Below are 21,904 nucleotides of genomic sequence, written 5' to 3'. Positions count from 1 at the left end.
TGTAGGCCTAATGAGATGACTGTTGAAGTACTCTGCAGTGTAATTTCATTACATCCTGAGCTGCCACGCTATAAACACAGCAGCGCTCTCTGTCACTCGTGGAAAAACTCCTAAATTCTTAAAGCCTTCCTCTGCGAATGGCAATGGGGGTCTCTCCCTGGGTCACGAAGCTCAGTCATTTGTCGCTGTGTAGCTTCCTGCTCTTTCTGAGTTGCTCCTAATGCAACCCCTGATTTTTTTGTCTGGTCATGGAGGTGGGAGTTTCTCATTATGTCCCCAATTCACGGGCTTCCTGACACAACAGTTGGCCCAGACTGTCAGAACGGATGAAATTCCTTCTTAGGAAACAACTTACCCTACAAAGTGTCCGTCTTTAAATTAAAACAAATAAATAAGCAAGCAGAAAACACAATGCAAATAAATATACAGCAAGGGGCAAGCAGATAAGAGCAGTGAAATATACAAATAAAATGTAAATAACAGGAAGGTGTAGATAAACAGCAAACCCAGGAAAAGAAACAAAGGTCAAAACAAGAATAATTTCCCGGCTCTTTGTTAATTACAAGACCATTTGTGTGTTACTTAAATAATCATTAATTTCTCATTTACACTTTCCCTACCTTCCTTCCTACCCCGTGGCTATCATTGTCCTTTTCCCCCCACCCCTCCCTCTCTGCTCTCTGTTTCTCACCATCATAAAATGTGTGTGCCTTGAAATTTGGCATCTTTACCTCACTGTGTGGAGGAGGGTTCAGCCAGTCCTTTTAATTGGATGAGGCCTTATGCCATTCCAGCTCCTCCTCGGTGGGTGGAAGAGGAAGAAAAAAAGCAGTCTGTGACTTTGGGTGACTGTTTCCTCCTCCCTCCCAGGATTCGCCGGTCCTTCCGCTTGGAGAGTTCTCGGAGCCGTTTGTACATTTCATCACTCAGTGGTGAGCACCACCCCCACCCCAAGCCCCCTACATCCCACCCCCACCCCACCACCCCTACCACCCCACCACCCCCACACTCACACCCCCTTTTACAAACCCCTGTGCCCTCAATGTAAATGATACATGCCATTAACTCCAAGGCTCTCAGAGACCTTGTGACTCTCCCTGCTTCCTTTTGGAGATGGGAGGGACTTCAGGGGCCTTGGGCAGCTAGGGCAACAAAGCCAAGGAATTGTTTAAATTATGTAAATGTTACTTACACACAGGATTGTGAACATAATTTAGAGGTGCCCCCCCCCCCGTCTTAATAAACTGAGAAGCCTCTTTGATTTTTCTTCCCCCAAAATACATCATTTTGTAGCCCCTATGAAGCTTTTTTGTTAATGTAACCTCAGTTCATCCATAAAACTGCCGTTACTTACAAAAGCAGTAGTACATTAATTCATGTGATTCCCAGTAAATGATTTATCTTCATGTGTATTTTAAACACAATTTAGTCAAATCTCAGTCAAGTTTGGTATTTCAGAGCCCTTTGTTAAGCCCTCTCCAACCCTGGACGGACACGGAGGAAATGCAGGAGTGGGCATTGGAGCCTCGAGGCACGGCCTTCCGACCTCACCGGCCTCACCGTTTTACCCTAAAGAAACAATTTTCAACCCAGGGTTCTTTTCCAGCCTTCTGCAGTTTTCCTCCTGACAGGACACATCTTTCTTTTATTAGCCCTTTCACCTTCTCCCCAGTCCTGCTGGACCTCTGTGGCATGGCCTCAGGAGGCCAGTTGCTCTACTGCCCTCTGGCTCACCCCAGCATGGGGAATTACCCCAGAGAGGTGAGGCAATTAGGGACACTGGAATGGTGATCTTCAGAGGAGGAGGCAAGACACACCTAACATTCTGAAACTCTGTAACTCCCCAGCTCCTCTCCCTCCATTCCCCTTCCTCGCAAGGTACACAGGAGCCTCTGCCAGAAGCCTTGCTCTGGGGCAGTACAAGGTGGGGTGGGCCGCAGCAGAGTCCTTGCTCCACTGGAATGGCTGTGCACTGTCCCCTCCCCCACATGATCCATCTGATGGCTACACAAAAGTGAAACCAAGAAATATTCCTTAATATAAATGTCAAGCTTTATCACCTTTTTGACTGAGTGTAATATGTTACCTCTTAATGAAAATGTCTCGTACAGTTTATATTCCACCAGAAAAAAATGAGGAAGAAAATTTCCCCCGATCTAAAAATTGTAATTGTTTCTATTTACTTAAAATACTTACATCATATTCTGTAGCTTTTAAAAACTAATCTTTTGTTTCCAAAGCGTGCCATACTGGGGGCAAATGCTTATTAATTAAACACTGGACCCATGAGCTCTTGAAGCTCGTTAAAACTGTTTGATAGAGCCCTTGTCCAGAAACAGATTAACCTCTTAATTTCCAATACATGTAATTCCTGAAAACACTCAGAAGTCTATCACGCCCCACTTTATGCAGAAACTGAGGATCAGCCTGCTGTGCCAGGCTGCCTGGAGCCCAGGTCCGGGGCATTGCAGAGAGGATGGGTTTCCAACATCTGTGTGCTCTCTGTGTGGTCTGAGACCAGCCTGGAGGTGGGGCAGACTGGGCAAACAGGAGAACAGTGCATGAGGCTTCCTTACCACCTCCACAGATGTCAGCCAATACAGAAGTGATGGTGGGTAGTAGCCGTGTTTTCCCAAGAGATACAGCTACTGTGGGATGTCAGGTCAGGACTGTTATGGACTCCACTGTCCACACAGCCTGAGTCACTTGCTAACAGATACGGCATTGATAATTTACAAGGAAGGAAAAGGCCTCGATGTTTGTCATTAATGGGTCTTCGGTATATTTCTTGGTTACCAAACAATCATTAAATCTATTTTAAAAAAAATACTGTCAGCAAATGCAGCAATCTCTTTCCATGACTTCACCTCACAAATGCACATGGCCACAGGTAAGGAGCTGCCCACACTCACCTCTGTACCATTTTTGGTCCTTCATCGAATAGCGAGGTAGAGGCAACTGCTACTAATTATAGCTATTGAAGGGAAGTCAAGAAACAGTTTGCATGAGGAATGTGGTTCTTTAAGGGGCGTAAATAAGCCTAACTGTCTTGTAGCTGTGAAATGAATTATCACCTTGCATTTTAGCTAAAATAAGTGCAAGTCAAGAGGACGTGTCGGGAGCCATCTGTGGCCCGTAGTATTGTCTGCACTTCTGCCCTTTATTTATAGCTCGGCATTGAATGCCAGAACCAAGGAGTGTTTTCTCACGTGCCTTCCCAAAGACCAAAATAGAACTATATAATTCCCTGAATGTAAGATTGAAATAAGCTGACAGCTGAGTCAGGACGAGAATGTCGCTGCTCCTTTCACAATGATTTCACAAACAGGATTACAGGGCCAGGGGCGTGGCTCGGTGCTGAGGAGCACTTGATCCTGCAGAGGATCTGAGTCCAGTTCCCAGCAGCCACGTAGTAAGTACTTCCCAACTGCCTGTAACTCCAATCCCACGGGATCTGACCTCTGTGGGCTCAGGCACACACGAGCTACACATACCTGCATGTGGGCAAAACACCCATAAAATAAATAAATCTTTAAAAAATAAAGTTACAGTATTTTATGTATGTGAGTACACTGTAGCTCTCTTTAGACACACCAGAAGAGGACATCAGATCTCATTACAGATGGTTGTGAGCCACCATGTGGTTGCTGGGAATTGAACTCAGGACCTCTGGAAGAATAGTCGGTACTCTTAACTGCCGAGTCATCTCTCCAACTCCCTCAACAGTAATTTTAATAAGAGATTGATTCAAGGCCAGCATAAGACAGGAACCATGTGTTAGTAATTTGGACAAGCATTGAGCTGGTGGATTGTAGACTTTCAGCAGAAACCACAGTAGATATTGGAATTAAAAAAACCATATGAATGAGGCTCTTTTGTCTTCCTCCTGCAGCATGAGGAAGCAGCCCAAGGAGAGACCGGCGCCTGAGGAGCTGATGGTGAGTGAGTCTTCTCTGCTGCACTAGAGTTCTCCAGTTCCGTGCTTATGGTTGACATTACAGCAGAGCCCCACATGAAGGGCTGCAGCTGTGGTCCACTTGGTAAAGCGTTTGCCCTAGCATGCTCAGAGCCCTGGGATCCATCAATCGCACCTGACCACCTAGCATGGTGACACATACCTGTGATGGTGGCATTTGAGAGGTAGAAGCAGGAGGATCAAAAGTTGAAGATTATCCTCAGCCACACAAGGATTGTGAGGCCAGCCTGTGATACGTAACACTGTCCCCAGTCCCACCCTCCCTAAAACCAGGACATTTTTTTTTTAAACCCACAGGCTAGAAAGTCAGCATTACTTTATTGGGTAGGGTTTTTGTTTTCTTTCCATGCTGGATCCTGAAACTAGAGTCTCATGAATACTGAACAAGCCCTCTCCTGCTGACAGATCCCCAGCCCTGGGTAGGTATTTCTGAAGCTCAGACCCTTGGATTTAAGTTTCATGTTTGAAAAAAAAAAAAAAAAAACCACCATTTTGAAGCTTCATGCAGATCTCTCTTCATCTGCTTCATCCAAGGGTCACACTTGCTGGGGCTGCCTTTCAGAAGTCCCAGCCAGGAAACAAGACAGTTGTAGTGTGTAGGGCAGTCCTTCGAGAATCGTGTGTGTCTCTGTGCGTCTGTGTGTCTGTGTGTCTGTGTGTGTGTGTGTTGTGGGGAGGGGTTGTCTTGGTTTCACGTAGAGTGAAATGAGATCAATGTAGTGAGAATCTCTGCTCTTTCCTCAGAAACAGATCCTGCTGATGGCTGGTGCTTTGTCCCCAGCTCCAAGGCAAGGTTGCTTTGATTGCAAATGATAGTTTGCAGTGAGCAGGGAAAGGAACAGAGATGCTCCCTTTCAATTCCCAAATGGTCATTCATTCCAGCTGAGTGTGATCTGACAGTGCAAGCTGTTAGAGCGGTGCTGGGATGGAGCATTAGGAGCAGTGAGTTTAGCCTGCACTACCTGGTACTTGAGTGTTGCTTCCCATTGCCAGGTGAGGCCCTCAGAGCCAGCCTCAGCCTTGTTAAACAAGGTGCAACTCACCCATGGTGGGATTTCCTTCTAAGCACCAGCCTTCTGTGAGCCACAGAGTCCGCCCTCACACAACGCATGCATGCGCCTCTGGTGTCACCTGCAGTGCATTGCTCATTCAAGGCACACTAGGCTAGCTCTCACTTCCCCTAAAAGCTTCAAGTTAAAAACTCATCCCCAAAACCTCTGAACTTAGTATCTGTGGGTTTCATGGACAGACTAAAGATGAGGGGTGGGGGTTTTGTTGGTTTGCTCTTTAAGTGGTTTGGGGGGCTTTGTTGTCTGTTTGTTATTGGGTTTCGTTTGTTTTGGTCTCTGATGGTTTGGGAGTTCTTGCAGTTAGTCACAACTGAGAAAGCCTGGAGCAGGCTCTAGAAACAGAGACTCATTTACCTGGGTCATCATTGTGCTATGACTGGAGAGCTCAGCTACTAAAACAAAGAAGTAGGGTTTCATAAAATAGATAGCCGTGTGTAAGTGCATATTTGATGCTGCAGTGAGTTGGTCACTTATAAATAAGACACCTGCAGATCATGTGTGCACTCATAAATGCATGTGGATGTGTGTGTAAGTAAGAAACACCCCTGAGGAAGGCGGCACCGTCATGAGGACAAGGCTCGAAAGTGGGCACTTACCACTTTGCTACCCTACCTTATTAATTAACAAATATATTTTTTAAAGATTTATTTATTTATTATTTATATGAGTATACTGCAGCTGTCTACAGACACACACTAGAAGAATGCATCAGATCCCATTACAGATGGTTGTGAGCCACCATGCGGTTGCTGGGAATTGAACTCAGGTCCTCTGGAAGAGCAGTCAGTGCTCTTAACCGCTGAGCCATCTCCCCAGCCCAACAAATATATTTTTAAGAAATAAAGAAAAAAACATACTCACAGGAAGCACTGTCCTGTACTTAAGTTTCTCTTGTACTCACCATTAAGATTTTGGCAGAATTTATCCCGAGGTATAGTGGAGGTGAGGCTCACCCTTATTGGTGAAGAGGTAACAAGTGATAGGGAGTCCTGTGCAGGGGTCAGCAGGACAGGACCTCCCTGGCTGCTTCTGAGTAAAAACTGGACCCAGAGGGAGTTGGAAAAATCGTGGGCTGCCCCTTATCTTGAGCCTGAGTCCTATCTTAAGGAACCAGGTCTTTGTTCCTTGTAACATATGAATGGCTTTGATTATTCCTTTACCCTCTCTGCCTGTGGCCTATGATGATGCTCCCACCTGAAGTCACGGGCCTCAGCAGGAGTGCAAGGACTGTAGAGCCCATCTCCCATTGTCACTGTGGTGCAAGCATGCTCCTTTTGGGAAAATGGGGGCAAGGGGAGGGAGAGAGCACGCAGTTTATGTCTCAAGCACAGGAACTCCAGCCAGCAGGGTACCAGAGGCTTGGACCTGAGCTGTGTCAGCTGTGGGTCCCACAGAATTATCAAAAATTTCCCTATGGGTCCAACACTCCAAGTCACAGGAAGAAAATCAAAGATGAAGCCTGTGGAAATACGAAAGTTATCAAATCAGCCTTTGGGAAACTCACATGAACTCCAGATGGAAATGGAGCTCCAGATGGAACCCACATGGCCCTGCCTAAATCATGATGAATTCAGATGGATAGGCCAGATCACCGGGACCCAGGACCTGGCCATGCACATAACAGTGTCAGACTCTCTCTGTGTTTGTAGAATGACTTTACAGACTCAGGTACCCAATATACAGCTTTAAAATTGTTATTCATGTCATTCTGGAGAGTAAATGTGAAACTCAAGGTTTAATTCAGACCATTAAAATCTCAGGTTCAAGCCGGGCGTGGTGGCGCACGCCTTTAGTCCCAGCACTCGGGAGGCAGAGGCAGGCGGATTTCTGAGTTCGAGGCCAGCCTGGTCTACAAAGTGAGTTCCAAGACAGCCAGGGCTACACATAGAAACCCTGTCTGGAAAAAAACAAACAAACAAACAAACAAACAAAAAAGAACACTCAGGTTCAGAATACAGTTCAGTGTGTAGCTACTAAGTTCTACTCTGTTGTTTTGCACATAGCTGGTTTTATGCCCTAAGCAAAAGTCTTAGGAAGCTGGACCAAGGAATTTTCATAATGCTTGCATGTTAAGGGCTAAAAGCAATATGGTTGGCATAGTTTTCTGGTGGACAGGACTCAAACTAGGCATGTTGCTTCTCCATAGCTGTAATTCCAGTACTCAGGAGATGGCTCAGCAGCTAAGAGTGTGTACTGCTCTTAGAGGACCCAGGTCAGTTCCCAACCTAATATCAGACAATTCACGACTGCCCATAACTCCAGAGACAGGATCCAACACCCTCTAATCTCTGTAGGCACCTGCATGAATGTGATGCACATAAACTCACAATGATACATACATACATACGTACGTAGTCGCTGGAGAGGTGGCTCAGTGGTTAAGACCACACTGCTCTTTCAGAGAACCCAGCCAGGTTCAATTCCCAGCATCCACATGGTGGCTCACAAACCATCTGTAACTCTGGTTCTAGGGGAGCCAGTGCCCTCTTCCGACCCCTGAGGGCACCAGACATGAAAGTAATACACAGACATACACACAGGAAATGCATCCATACACATAAGTTTAATTTTATAAAAGAAATCTTTTTAAAAGAAAGGCAGGCAGCAATTAAAGAGCTCACTGTGTTTGTATGAGTACTTGAGTTCAGATCCCTAGCCAGGTGTCAGGAGATCACTGGCCCACTGGCCGACCGGCCAGCCTACCTAAAAAGGAGAGTTTCAAGTGAGAGACCCTGTCTCAAAGGAGTAATAGAGGAAGACAGCCGATGTCCTTCTCTGATCCCCACACTCATGCACACATACACACCCCACACAAACACACCATATACAAGTAAAAATATCTAAGTAAAATTTAAAAGCAGGCCATGGCATGTACCTATAATCCCGGTGCTGGAAGTGGGAACAAGAGGATGCTAGGAGGGGCTCTCTGGCCGCCACCTGATGAGCTCCAGGTCCCTTGAGAGACCCTGGAAGCATAAATTGTTTGCAATCTACTTTAATAAGGGTTCAACCTCTCCTCTAGCCCAGCACCCAGCAGAAGCCGTGGGAGAGAGGAGTTATTAGGATACGGGGAAGTGGGCCTGCTCAGCAGTAGTTCTTTGGGTGTTAGCTTGGTCTTCTTTGACAGCAGTTCAGTCCCATTGCAAACACCAAATGTGACTCAGCAGCTGCAGACCAGGCCTCTAGGCAGGCAGATACCAGGCAGGAACCAACAGCTGTAGTTCAAGCCTGGAGAATACACCAGGCTGGCCACCCAGCGGAGGCTGCAGAAGCGGCAGGCAGCCACAGGAACCTCACGAGTGAGGTTCTCGTTGGGTGAGTTTCTCTCAATGTTGAGCTCAACAAAGCTATGTAAAGCAAACCAATACATGAGAGTTGTTAGCAAAGAATAGTGAGGGAGAACAAGCCAAGGATGATGAAGTAGCCAGTGCTCCTCTCCCACAGTCTGCGGGGTCATGTTTATACTCCTTCATCACAGGCCCTTTCATGTGTTTGCTATATCCAAACATCCTTTCACCTGTGTCTGCTTCAGGAAAACATTCTCTCACATTTGCCTCAGCAAGACATCCTCTCACCTGTGTGCCCCGACCAAACGTCATTTGACATAACTGACTTTCCAAAGAAACTAGAATTTTTCACTTCAAGACCCTGTCTTAAACAATAAGATAGGATGAAAAAGAGGAGGCCATCCAGTGTGGATCCCTGGCCTCCAAGGGCTAGGCACACTCACACACAGGTGATAACACATACACACACAGATACACAGATAATACATAACACACACACATACAACACACAGATAATAAGACACTCAGAGTTTTCATCATTAACTTCCACACCCTCTTATGAGACATAGAACCTGCTGAATAATCGGATTGATATATTTAAGGACCCCTATGAGCAGAGTCCTGTGCTTGACCCAATAGCTGCTTTAAAGGGCAGTAAACCACACATTGCTGGGTACAGGCCAGGTGCCCAGCTAGAATGAAGCAATAGTTTTACAGGAACAACGTAGACTTGTGTGGGTAGGGGACATGCTATGTGGAGAGGGCAGTGTATGGAAAGCCCCTTTGAAGGACAGGTTGAACTGTATTAATTTTCAAGGGACCATTCTAGGCAAAGAAGACAGAACAGGAAAAGCACCCTTGTGGGTGGAGACACCTTTGGGGGGTCAAATGATTCTTTCATAGGGGTCACCTGAGACCATCAAAAAACACAGGTATTTACATTATGATTCATAACAGTAGCAAAATTACAGTTCTGAAATAGCAATGAAAATAATCTTATGGTTGTGGGTCACCACAGCATAAGGGACTGTAGTAAAGGTCACAGAATAAGGAAGGCTGAGAGCCACTGAGCTAATGCCTGCTGAATCAGAAACCCCTTGACCTTGGCCTAATAGAATTCTAGACCCTCAAAGGTGGAGGTCACATGGGCAGTGGATCACCAGCTGGGCAGTCACTAGAAGAATTCCTCTTCTACAGCAGGGACTCCAGGGTTGCTCTAAAAACATTGCCTCTCTATCAAAGCAGCACTAAACCCTGTGTGTAGACCTCTGTCCTTGAAAAGATGGCTCTTGAAATGTACTTCCTGCTCAACTGTAGGGAAGTCACTTGTGCTGAGAGCCATCAGATTTCTTCAGGCATCAGGAGCCTAAACCAGAAATCAGGAGTCGGCTTTAAGCCTCAGGAAGTAAAGCCAGCCATGCAGGCAGCCGTGAGTCCTCAGCATGCTGCCGTGCCAGGCAATCAGACACGGCCCCAGGTCTCTCTGCTCCTGCAATCTTGATCCCACGACTGAAGAACCACATGATGCACCCTGACCTCTGTAGCCAGGAAACCTCGACAAAACGTTTCCAGGCAGTAGACACTGTGGAGGTGCAAGACAGACCCTTCAGCAGGCTTCAGACAGCCACAGTCAGCTTCTGCCAGCCAAAAAGATGGTGGGATTTGAAAGGGGGACACACTACAAAGGCAGTGGAGAAGTGTTTCCATCATGTCAAAGATCAGATTAGAAGAGACAAAATATTACATTGGATCCTTAAACTCGAGTACAGAAAAGCAACGTGAGATGGGTGTTCTGGTCTTATTTTGCTATATAAATTGTCTGTTTAAATGTTTAAGAAGCTAGAATGCAGAGTGTTGCTGTGTAAACAGCTTGCATCTGCAAACCACAAACATTGTATGTGAGGCACTGTCTCCCGTTAGGTTCTGTGGTAGCAAAGGTCAGCCTGGGACTTAACAAGGACCTGAGCCACAGCCCTTCCCTGTATCACCCCAAAGAAACGGCCTGCCCTTTGCACTTCGATATCTTCACCTGTAAAGTCCGGAGATGTGCCACCTCAGGGGCCGTTGACCAGGGAAATCTGTGAAGAGCCCAAAATTACATGCAGAATCCTGTGTGGCATGTGGAGATTTGCATTTTTTTCTTTCCATGAAAAGAGGAATTCATAGTTGTCACCAGTTTTTCAAAGGGACCATGACCCTCAGTGATTGTTCAGCTCCCAGGCTACCTTGGCATTCTGCTCTTTCCAGCTTCCTGTCAGGGCCAGACAAGCAGCTCAGGAGGAGGCAGTCACTCCCGGGGAGGGCACTTGGTGTGGGGGAGGGAAAGGAAGCATCCTCCCTCCCCGTGGGATTTGCCAGGCTCCCACCAGCTGTCAGGCAACCCTTTAACCTCCCAGCCTGTCCCCAATGAGGGTCACAGCTCAGGAACGGGCGGGTGAGGGCCACAGGCACCCACACAGTTACAGTCTGGGTTCAGCGTGGCGATCCTTCCTTCTATGCATTTAGAGCATTTCCTGGAGCTTCCCGTGTCTAAGCTCTATTTAATGGAATCTATGCATAGTAAGTAATCAGGTCAGAAGAAAGCAGCGTCCCGGTTTGAGATCAATCGCTCGCTAATACTTTATCGAGGCCACTTTATTATCTCATGCTGATCTGAACCCATTCTCCTCCTCCTTTGCAACACGCACTTCGGCTGTGGGAAAAGTACGGATCCCATACATATTAAAAACATATACCCATTCTATCTGTATGTAAATGCGTGAGGCACAGCTGGATATTGCAGAGGAGTTTGATTTACTAATAGTGATTATCTGTTCTCGCCGTTCAGTGAGAGAGAATCTCAGAAAAACAAGCTGGCACAGAAATTGTCTTTATGCTGTTACTGTCCTGCTTCGGTAACTGTTTAAAAACATGGGTTTTCTCTGTAGGTTCTAATAACGCCTGTCATTCTGCACATTTCCCCCGTGCATGGCCCTGTGCACTCTAGAACAGGGCATCCTGTGTGAGCACTTCCCCCAGTTTGGTTTTTGTGTTCCTAAGAAGCAACCTGGGGCTCAGCTTGGGATGGGAACGTCACAGTTTGCTTAGGAACCACTGTAAACAGTAAACCCACAGCGGGGTGGGGTCTACAAGAAGCAGACATCGGCCTTAGGGGAGGGTTCAGGCAGCCATAAGCACAATGAGTTTTGGATGTTTGCTCCCCCTGAGCCCAGCTGCAAACATAAGGCGTCTCATTTCTCTGTGAAGGCTCTGTGTATGGGGGTGGGGGGATGTTTGGGGGCCAATAAACAGCAAACTGCTCCAGAAAAACCTGTTTAAACATTTAATTACTTGCAAAGAGATGCTAACTTCTTTAACTCCTCTAAATTAAATTGTCACTGGTAGCATTTCTGTTTGCCTGAACCCATCTGTAATTACATTTTCAGATACTTTGGTCGGTTATTCTAATTAATCAAAGTTATGATAAATCAGACATCTGCACAGTCCCTTTCAAAGAATGAAGGGATGCTGGATTTTGGTCCCTTCTGCACTCAGACCCCGGTGTGACTTTGGGATTCACACAAGTGTCTTCACTGTGAGACACAGACCTTCTGATAACTGTGAAAGGTGAAGTGCGCTTGGCAAAGTGAGATGATCTCTATTCCACTATGTCAGTAGTCAGAGCATTCATTAACCAGAAATACCAAAAGAAAAGGGGCTGACCAGGGCTTCAATGAGGCAGGTAAAGGACGCTGAAGAAGGACAGGGGGTCTCCTCTCGGAGACTGGGGGTCCTCTTGGTTGACACAAAGGGCACCTTGGGTAATCAGGGGCCATGTGAGTGCTGGGGGCACCTACACTTTTCAACATACTAAGGACAGTTAGCAAGCTCTTGTTACCGTGAATGCCATTCACTACATCTGACTATTGCCTGAGTAGTGCAATATGTCTGTTATTTTCCTTTCTCTTTTTCCTCCTCTTCTTCCTCCTCCCCATTCCTTGTGGTCTTCCTTAGTTCCAGTCCCAGGATTACAGACCTGTACCAACATACCTGACACATACAACCTGTTTTTAGCATGTTCCTGAGCATCAGGCTCATCCTTGTAGACTTCATTTTTGCTTAGGTTCTATACTTTGCCTACACACATTAGCTATGGCACCCAGAATTTACAGACAGAAGTCCTGGCTGCGTGCCCCCTTTGAGCACAAAAGTCCTTGTCACATGGCAGTGGCTCCTCACAAAGTCCAACTGATAGCCATGGCATCTTTTTTTCCTCTGGTTCCAAAGGCCATTGGAGTAAGTAGTGTTTGTGTTTGCTTATGCACAGGAGTCCTCCAGGAGAGCTCATGTTCGCACTGTGACTATATAGAATTACAACGCCAGAGCCACTGTCTGAGTGCTTGAGACAGCGCTAAATCAGTCAGTTTTCATTTGAATTTCTGATAACACATTAACACTTCAGCAAGACTCTGGATTATAACCCCAGCAAACAGGCTTTGCTCTCTAGATGTGCCTGCTTAGTCTCTTTATGAGACTTTAAAGGATAAGTGTGTGTGTGTGTGTGTGTGTGTGTGTGTGTGTGTGTGTGAAGCATGCACATGTAGAGATACAGATGGAAAAGGCCCAGCCTCAGCAGCCACGGTGATTTGACAGCTCGTTTCCAGGTGAGGCTAGCGTTCCCCAGTCCTTCCAGTCAGATTCCTTTCTCACTTTTCATTACCTGTATTTATCTGTTTGTTTGTTGTATGTGCAAGCATCACAGCACACACATGGAGGTCAGAGGACAGCTTTTCAGGAATCCCTTCTCAGTACGTGGACCCTGGACATAAAACTCAGAAAGTTAGTCTTAGCAGCACCTTAACCATTGAGCCGTCTCACTGGTTAGTCTGATCCTTTGTTACAGCTCTGAGTTCCCTGTGTAAGGCTGAAGTTGTTTGAACATGAGCTGCAGTACATCTTGATTTACAGCATCTCCTGTGAAGGCACATGGCAGTGCTGCAGTCATAGCCCTGAGGAACAGGGGTTATTGTAGGTGTAGTAGGTGGAGTGGTTGGCCTCCTGTTTTCTTCATATCCAATTTACTGGGGGCTGAGGGAGCTGCAATGTTACCCTGCATCCCCAAATTGGGTACCCTGAGATGCCTCCAGGTCCTGCTGTTGGGTGTGGTATCCAGCCTAGAAGGCAGCCCTCGACCTTCTTAAGGTCTCCATCCTCCTCCTGCAGGTTCACCTGGCAGGGCTCACTCCTCACTCTGAGCAGTACCTGGCACATGCGGATCTTTCCAGAGCCAGTCAGTGTGTGCAGAGTCAGAAATGAAAGCTTCTAAGAAATGGAAGCTTCTAAGTAGACGGAGCACCTCCAGCCAGCCCTGGCCAGGGACAGAGATGTTCTGTCGTGTTGTTTGATCTTTTACAGCACCCTGGGTGTCTAGAAGGAGCAGCCAGTGGGAAGCTGGATTTTTTTTTTCCCCAACTAGATTGTAAGTTTGCTGAAGGAAGAGCATGGTCTCATAATTCAGTGCCTATCTCGGGCCTTGACTCTCAGTCAGGCTAAACGCCGTTGATCATTCGCTGCTTGCACTATTCTTGCTAACCCAGTCAATAAACACTCCTGGAAAGGAAGCACTGAACACAAACATGACATTGTCCCCTGAAGAAGCTCACCCAAGGACAGTTGATCCCTGGAAAGTATGACATACTCTGTACGTTAGGGCACCTCAACGAACGCACATAATCTGACCTGAACTTTCACTCTCTGCTGGGAGAGCTCATTCAGGTACAGTCAGCTTCCTAGAACATCACTGTGTTCACAGGAGAGTGTTCAAAGCCTTTCACAAGCCAGTACAACAACAGCAGAGCAGTTGTTAGTGTCTCAGTCCTACCTGGGATTGAGAACAACAGCCTGTAGCACTAGGCAGGCAGGTACTCTCTACACCACTGTCATTTGACCACTGGAGGGTTCACCTCCATCCATTAATTCCAAATCAAAAGACCATTAGCAAGCCAGAGCCTAGAAGAGGCTTCCTGGCTGGCACCCTCTTCTCCGATGAAATAGCAGGAGAGCCTGAGGTCCCCATCAGTCAGCACACCAGATGCCTACCGCCCGTGTGCCAGTGCTTAGGGTAGAGTGGTCAGGTTGCAGAAGCCCAGAAATGGTTAGCTGTTGAAGGTACAAAAAGATCTGGAAGCCAGTCCCCAGGACTTGGGAATTACTGTTGAAGGTGGCAAACTTGTTTTCCCTGTGAGAAAACACTGATAAATAGATGCAGTTCTTATCAATTATTAATGCATCTAACCAGGAATGTCAGGGGCTGGAGGAAAATATGAGAAGCCTCCTGTTTACAGTTGTAGCCAGCTGGATTTGTTTAATGGGTTGTTTGCTTTTTAATTTGTAGCAGTTTTGAGCGAGACCTTTGGGGACTGGGAGTCGTACAGCTTCAGATACAGTTATGGGGGGGGGGGCTGCTAAACCTGTCTGCAGATAATTTGAGGTTCACATGGCCATTTAGAGACTACAGAAAGGCAGCGCAGACATTTGGGTCTTCCGTCCTCTATTTAATTTTCAAGATTCGAATTAAACATCAGGCCCTGGTCTACGGAGAGACATTTGCTGGAGTGTGGACTAGTTTCTTCCTGTACCCTGCTTCCCACTCCTCTGCTCGCTTCGTATAAACGGTCACTGATTCTGAAGTTGCAGAATAGGAGCCCTTCATTTATTCGAGCAAAGGTTCCCCTGACACAAATAAAAATGGAATTTTCAAATGTAACCCGATTAACTCTTAATTGTACACCAATAGCCTGTGTTTGTCCTGGCTCCCTCGGAAGGCTTCAGTGCGACCTGCATCTCTGTCTAAAGTTGCGGGGGAGGGGGGATTCAATTAATAGCAGGACTTTCTAATTGTGGGATCGGTGTGGAGTTGACAAAATTTGTATAAATAGGGTACATTTTTCCACTTAAGAGGGCTGTGCTGAGACATTTTTTAATTGGATTTTCATGGTGATTGACAGCATTTGATTATGACAGTAACTTTATTTGGCTGGGATGCTTTAGCCTCTTGTTCAGATTTCCCATCAAAGCTCCTTTTCATCGTCTCAATCCCCGGCGGAGCAGCAGTCATTGTGGAGGAGCCTTTTAGCACCTTTGTGTGGCGCTCCCTGGTGATGATTGGGCCCAGCTGGTAGTAGATAGGAAAATGGGCCTTTCACAAAGAGGCTGCCGCTCCCGCCTCTGCGGCTTCAATAATTTTAAGAGCCCCCCAAACCTGTTGAGGATTAGAAGTGGCTTTAGATGTGAAATGAGTGTTAAGTATTAGTAATCGGGAGATTAGGGCCCCAGGGACCATGAGAGATAAACAACCGCAATTAGGGCAAATCTGCCGATGTAAACAAAATTTAGCAAAAGCAGATGCCCTCGCCATTTTGGGGATTGATTTGAGGGCACCGAGGAATCGATTTTTGTCTTGTTTACACTTGCAGACCCCTGTGATATACTGGAAGGCTAAATATTTCATACCGCCTGATTTTAGTTAATTTTTTTTCCAGTGCCTCACAGTAGGCGCCTCTCTTCTCACAGTGACCAGGCCTGAGTTTATTCGGCACTCACAGGGAGCAGCTAATTGTCTATGAAGGGCCCCCGTGTTTAAATGGGCTTGACAGGAATTTAAATTTTGTTTCAATCAACCCCTGTGCTCACAGCCTGCTCCAGTTTCTAATTTTTAAATTAAACATGATTTTTTTTTTAAGCCACAGCCTTGCCTCTGGAATGATCTCCCTCCAGCTTTCAGAAGACAGACAGGCAACCCCAGAAGCTGGCAGATGCTGGAAAGGTCTTTCTCCAGAGCCTGAGCTGGGCTCCTGAAAAGTGGGTTAAGCACTTGAGGCAGGCATGGCAGGCTGTCAGGGCCAGCAAGATTATAGCCTCCTGCGTGTGCCCAGGTGCGGGCTGTTTCATGAGCTTTCTTGGTTGTGGAGAGGCAAAGTGAAAATTTCAGTGAGCACACAGTGCCCCACCCAGCCTTGGGGGTGGGGGGCATCATGTGGCCCCTGGGTCCTGACTCAGGTCAGCTTGCAGCCCAGCAGAGATTAATCAGCCACTCACGAAGGAGCTGATGGTGTACCCAGCCCTCCTGTCTCCCCTTCCCTTGCCTCAGCCACTGGCAGTCTCTGGGTGCCTGGAGCACTGTCCTGTGCTATGCCACAGCCCACTCCCCAGTCACATGGGCAACTCTTTCTTACTGAGCCACCAGGATTCAGCTCCTGCTGTCTTCCAGGCCTGCTGCGGTTAAGAAGGGAGCTTTCTCTAGCATGTTACCCTTCACACCACTGTACCTGGTCACAGAGCAGATCGTGGTTCCTAGAGGACAGATCAAGTCCTATTTATCACCCTCTTTGTATCTTTAGCATCCAGCCTCGCCTGAGACCAACAGTCAGCAAATGTCTACCTACCGAGCTGAAATAATAGGAATTTATTTGATGGGTAAAATGAGTTCTGAGAGAAGAAAGGGTTTCCTTTGGCTCTGGGCATCTGGGGTGACTTTGTAAACAGAGTGGCCAATGGACCAGGCCTCACAGGACGGAGGTGAGGGGGGTCTCTATGTGCATTTATCACTATTTATGCACAAATGTGAAACTCAGCTTGGATCATAAGAGAGAGTACCATACTCCGATACCCACACTGGGCAAACTTGTTACCTTAGTTTGTTTCCTCAGAACCAACCTGACAGACATAAAAGAAATGGTTGCACAGAACATGTGACTGATGCATTCAGAAGAATTCTTATTTATATGTGTGTGATGAATTAAAAAATATGTATGTATTTATTGGCATAGGATTTCAGTCATAGCTCTTTAAGAGGCTGAGATGAAAGGAAGGCTATCTTGAGCCTACGGGTTTGAGGTAGCAGCTGGGACACATAGATCCTGGTTTATAAAATGAAATCTGAAAGAGAAATTATTCCAAGCCAGTGATATCTGTTTATGAACAAGAGCTATCGTCTCCCATCTCGTTTTACCTTCAGATGGACACTGTGGCTCTCTCTCTCTCTTATCTCCACTGTGATGTTGCATAAAGCAGGCTCAGAAAGGTTCACTACATACCCGGAGTCCGGGACTGAGCAAAGCCCTACATCAGAGCTGTGCCTCCCGCCCCTGTGTAGGAGGCATCGGGTTACTACTATGGTTTTGAGGACTGCAGGCAAGTGACTGTTCCAGAGCAGCAAAGTATAAATATTCCACAAAGAAATGAAGAAGACTGAATCGAGTGCCGTGCAACCCTGGCACGCTTTGCCTCGCTCACTGCCACAGCCCTGTCCCCTTTCATCTGCAGGGCCCTGAGTAAGAGCAGAAGGCTGTGCATGCTCAACCAAAGCCTGCTTGAAACCGGAACCTTAGTACAGACAGCACAACAAGGGGGGAGGCAGGAACACCAACCAACTGCTTACACCAGGTCTGCTAAGTAAGTGCTCATCTAAAGGGCAGCTGTGGACACTTTAAGGTTTTATTGTTCATTGGTTTTGGCAACCTATATCAAAAACTGAGGGTAGAGTTTGGCCTACTAGTTCTCTGGTCACAAGTTTCCCATGCTGTGGGTCCCAGGCACCATTATAGAAATAATTAGCTTTCAGGCACCTGGTTTCCCTCAGGGAAGCTTCCATGACCCAGCCAACTTTACTGAGCTCATACTATGTATATTTACAGATTAATGTGTCCAGAGTTTGGGTGGTGGACAGCACCGTGTCTGCGTTGCTTCTTAAACCCAGCCACCAAGCAAAGGGATCAAGCCCAAGAGCACTGCTTGAAGCAGATGACACTTCCCTGTGTCAAGGCTTCTCTGTGGAGGAAGCTTTGTGTTAGCTTTCAGTGGGACGTAGCTCCTGGTCTTGTGTCCTGAAGTGTGGGACCAGTGGCTGCAAGCCAGCCACTTGGGTTGCATGGCTGTGTGAGAGATCAGAAGGCAGGGTGCTGAGTTCAGACACTGTATCCTCTGCAGCAATCCCAGTAAAGGCTCTAAAGAGCTCTTAGCAGTCTCCGTTGGATAGATGAGTGCAACAACAAAAACCCTCTGGAGGGCTGGACAAGGTGGTGCACACCTGTAATCCCAGCACTTAGAAGAGATACAGAAAGGATCTGGAATTCAGGGTCACCATCAACAACACAGAGAGGTCCTGACCAGCTTGGGATACATGAGACCCTGTCGATGCCAACTGTGGCAAGAGCTTTGAGAGGCTTGTGAGCAAGAGAATGGGGCCACTCAGAATAGAGAGAAGAGAGTGCCCTCCCTCATGTTCATGAGACTAGCACCCCAATGAGCCAGTTTGGACATCCAAAGCAGGGTTCCCAGTATAGGCACCACCTCTAGGAAACTAGGGGAGCCCCAGCTGTTTAGCTAGCTCATGCCTTTACTTGTAAAATGGGAGAGGCGGGGCTGCCAATGTCACTTAGTTGGTAGAGCATCTGTCTAGCAAGCACAAGGCTCTAGGTTTGATTGCCAGCACAGCCTAAGCCGGGTGTGGTGGTATAGCCTGTAATCCCAGCACTCAGACAACGGAGGCAGGAGGATCAAAGAGGGTAGAGTTATCCAACCAAGGCTATGAAGCAAGCTCACAGCTAGCCTGAGTTACATGAGAACCTGTCTTGAAAATAATAATTACTGATAAATAATAAATGTTAATGGAAATGGTAACGCCCAAGTCACAGGTTCCAGCATGAGCTAGAGTTTATGGATGCACGCTTGTGAGCTCCTCGTCGTGTGACTTGCGTAGGTCTCACTCGTGCAGCCTGTTTGGGTTATGATGCGTACATCCAAGATTCTTGGGCATCTCCACTTTTAGCATCTTAGACTTGGAACAAGTTCAAGTGTGTGGGATGTTCGCAGCTAATGACCACTGGTTCGGTGGTCTCTCTGGTGTCTGCTCCAGTCAGCATTGAGATGTAATGGCCCTGTGCTTGGAGGGCACCACCAAGAGTAGCAGTGAAGTGTGTGTCTGTGTTTGTGAGTGCTGCTGTGGTGCAGCAAGAACGCCAGAGCTGTCAGTGCCCCCAGGAGCAGCTAAGGCACACCCACTGGTGATGTTTGGAGAAACGGGACAAGCCAGGCACTCCCTTCCTGAGTGGTGTATGGTGTCAGGTGGTGTGGCTGAGGAGCCACGGTGGTCAGGGAGGTGCTCAGCTCCACCTCAGACTCTCGGGGAGGAAAGTCCACCAAGTTCAGAAATTAGAACATGGTGGAGCAAGCAGAGAGAGAGCTCTTCTTTCCTGCCTACCTCAGTTTTACAAAGCATGACTGAGTGTGAGTGTGTGTGTGTGTGTGTGTGTGTGTGTTTGTATGTGCATGTGTGCACGCACGCACATGCACTCTCTCTCTCTCTCTCTCTCTCTCTCTCTCTCTCTTTCTCCCCCCCCCCCAACCCGCACTCAAGTGCATGTGGAGAGCAGACGTCAATGCTGGGTTTCATTTCTGAGGAGCTGTCAGCTTTGGTGTTCGTTTTAGTGTTCTGTGAACTTGACACAAGCTAGAGTCAGAGAGGAGGAAGCCTCAGTTGAGAAACTGCCTCTATAAGATCAGGCTATGGGCAAGCCTGTAGGGCATTTTCTTAATTAGTGATTGATGGGGATGGTCCCAGCCCATTGTAGGTAGAGCCATCCCTGGACCAGTGCTTTTGGCTTCTGTAAGAAAGCAGATATGAACAAACTTTGGAATCAAGCCAATAAGCAGTGTTCCTCCATGGCCTCTGCATCCTCCTGTCTCCAGGTTCCTGCCCTGCTTGAGTTCCTGTTCTGAGTTCCTTCAGTGATGAACAGTGGTGTGGAAGTGAAAGCCAAATAAACCCTTTCTTCCCCAAGCTGCTTTCATCATGGTGTTTCATCACAACAATGATAACCCTAAAAAAGACACTTGGATTTTGTTTGTCTTTCTTTTGAGACAGAATATCTCACTAGCCTGGGGCTCCACACCTCAGGGATCCATCTTCCTGTACCCGGCCTTGCCAGCGTTGGGGTCACAAGCACGTACCACACATCCAGTTCCGTCCTGGGGATGCAATGCTTGTCCGCACACTTGTGAGGGAAGCACTTTGCCAACTGAGCAATTTCTCTGGCCAAAGTGTCATTTTTAGATGAGATTTTTTGTTTGGTTGGTTTTGGTTTTTTGTTTTGTTTTGTTTTTCAAGACAGGGTTTCTCCTGGCTGTCCTCGAACTCAGAAATCCACCTGCCTCTGCCTCCCAAGTGCTGGGATTAAAGGCGTGCGCCACCACTGCCCGGCTGTTACTTGCTCAGCAATAGCCTGACATTAAGTAAGTGCTCAGTAAGCAGTAGCCACCTAATCGCAGTTACCTAACACTGCTGTTAGAGAGGTGAGAGGAGACAGTCCATGAAGAGAAAAGACACAGGCTGGTGAGGGCCCCACCTTGGCCAAAATAAAGACGATCTTGCAAACGTAGTGGGCAACATGAGCTGGGCTGCACCGACCCAACCTGGGAGGACCCTTCCAGAGTGGAGCAGTGAAGCAGGATGCCCGTTGGTTGTTCAGCAGAGGGGTGGCTGGACAGACAGTAGGTGGCCAGCAAAAGGGACGTCGGGCTGAGCTCTGCTGGCTGGAGTGGAGGATCATCAAGCAGAAACTGTCCTAACCATCTACCTCTTTCCAAAACCCCTTAGAGGTCTCTAACCACGAGAGCCAGGACCACACTGGAAGGCGGGAGCCTCCTGGCTGTTCGCCATTTGTCTCCCCATTCTTCCCAGCGTCCTTCCCCTCTGTCAGAGAACATCATTACTATGCTAATCTTGCTGGCCATCATTTTAACACTGACCCCTGCTAACCTGCCTTTGCAATTGCAGGGACTATGGCTGACTTCTCTAAAAGTAACCTTAAATTGTAGTCTTGTAAGAATTCCAAAGCTGTACCCTTCACTCCCTCATCTAATGAGGTTATGACCAAATGCTCATTATAATTGCTTTAGACTCCTTTTAATTTTCAAGCTTATTAATCATAAGAAGAGTTATTTAAAATTGCATAAATTAATCTTAGATTAAAAGCCCATCAAAGCCTGGAAACAATTAAGAATAAGTAGGATTTCCCTGGGGCAGCAAGTTTTATTTTAATATTGTAGTCAGGTGGATATCAGAACCTTGAAGTATGGTAGTGATTAATGTATGCAAAATTTAAATGAGATTTTTTTTAAATGGCAAGTCTAAATCACTTATTGACCTAACTGTAGGCTTTAGCCGCACTGTCTGTCATATGTTGCAACTGTTTACTAATCAACATTTTAATTACCGTGTGTGCTGGCAGACCCTAGGACAAACAAAACCAGCATCTCAGATTGTTGCCGCCAAGTCTCTTGCCCAAAGATATCAGGAAGATGAGAAGATGGAGGGATGAGGAGACCACTTAAATCCGCAGCATAGCAGGGGCTCCAGCAACACTGTCCCGCCTAACGTTGTCCTGGGCACCCTAAACACTCTATATGGTGTGTAGTCCTGGGTTCCTAGGTCTTCTCCTTGTTCATGTTAAGGCGGTAGGTGTTTCCAGAAAGAAATCGGATTGCACTTCAGGCAAAGTCAGAGAGCCCAACCTTGCCCAGTTTCCATGTTC

The 21,904-nt window shown here is 47.0% G+C and overlaps 1 protein-coding gene across 3 annotated transcripts in view; it reads left to right on the top strand.

Annotated features, from left to right (window-relative positions):
* Positions 1-21,904, top strand: part of Map2k5 (mitogen-activated protein kinase kinase 5) — a 219,138-nt gene that overhangs the window by 183,992 nt on the left and 13,242 nt on the right. For all 3 annotated transcript variants that reach the window (XM_029481666.1, XM_029481665.1, XM_021172645.1), the window contains 2 exons: positions 871-932; positions 3,893-3,938. In XM_029481666.1, the coding sequence (XP_029337526.1) occupies positions 871-932; positions 3,893-3,938 (108 nt within the window). The remainder of the gene's footprint in view (positions 1-870; positions 933-3,892; positions 3,939-21,904) is intronic.

This window comes from Mus caroli, chromosome 9, assembly GCF_900094665.2.
Source record: "Mus caroli chromosome 9, CAROLI_EIJ_v1.1, whole genome shotgun sequence".
Taxonomy (NCBI): Eukaryota; Metazoa; Chordata; class Mammalia; order Rodentia; family Muridae; genus Mus; species Mus caroli.
Note: the sequence above shows the minus strand (reverse complement) of the source record. Positions and strands in the feature narration are given on the sequence as shown.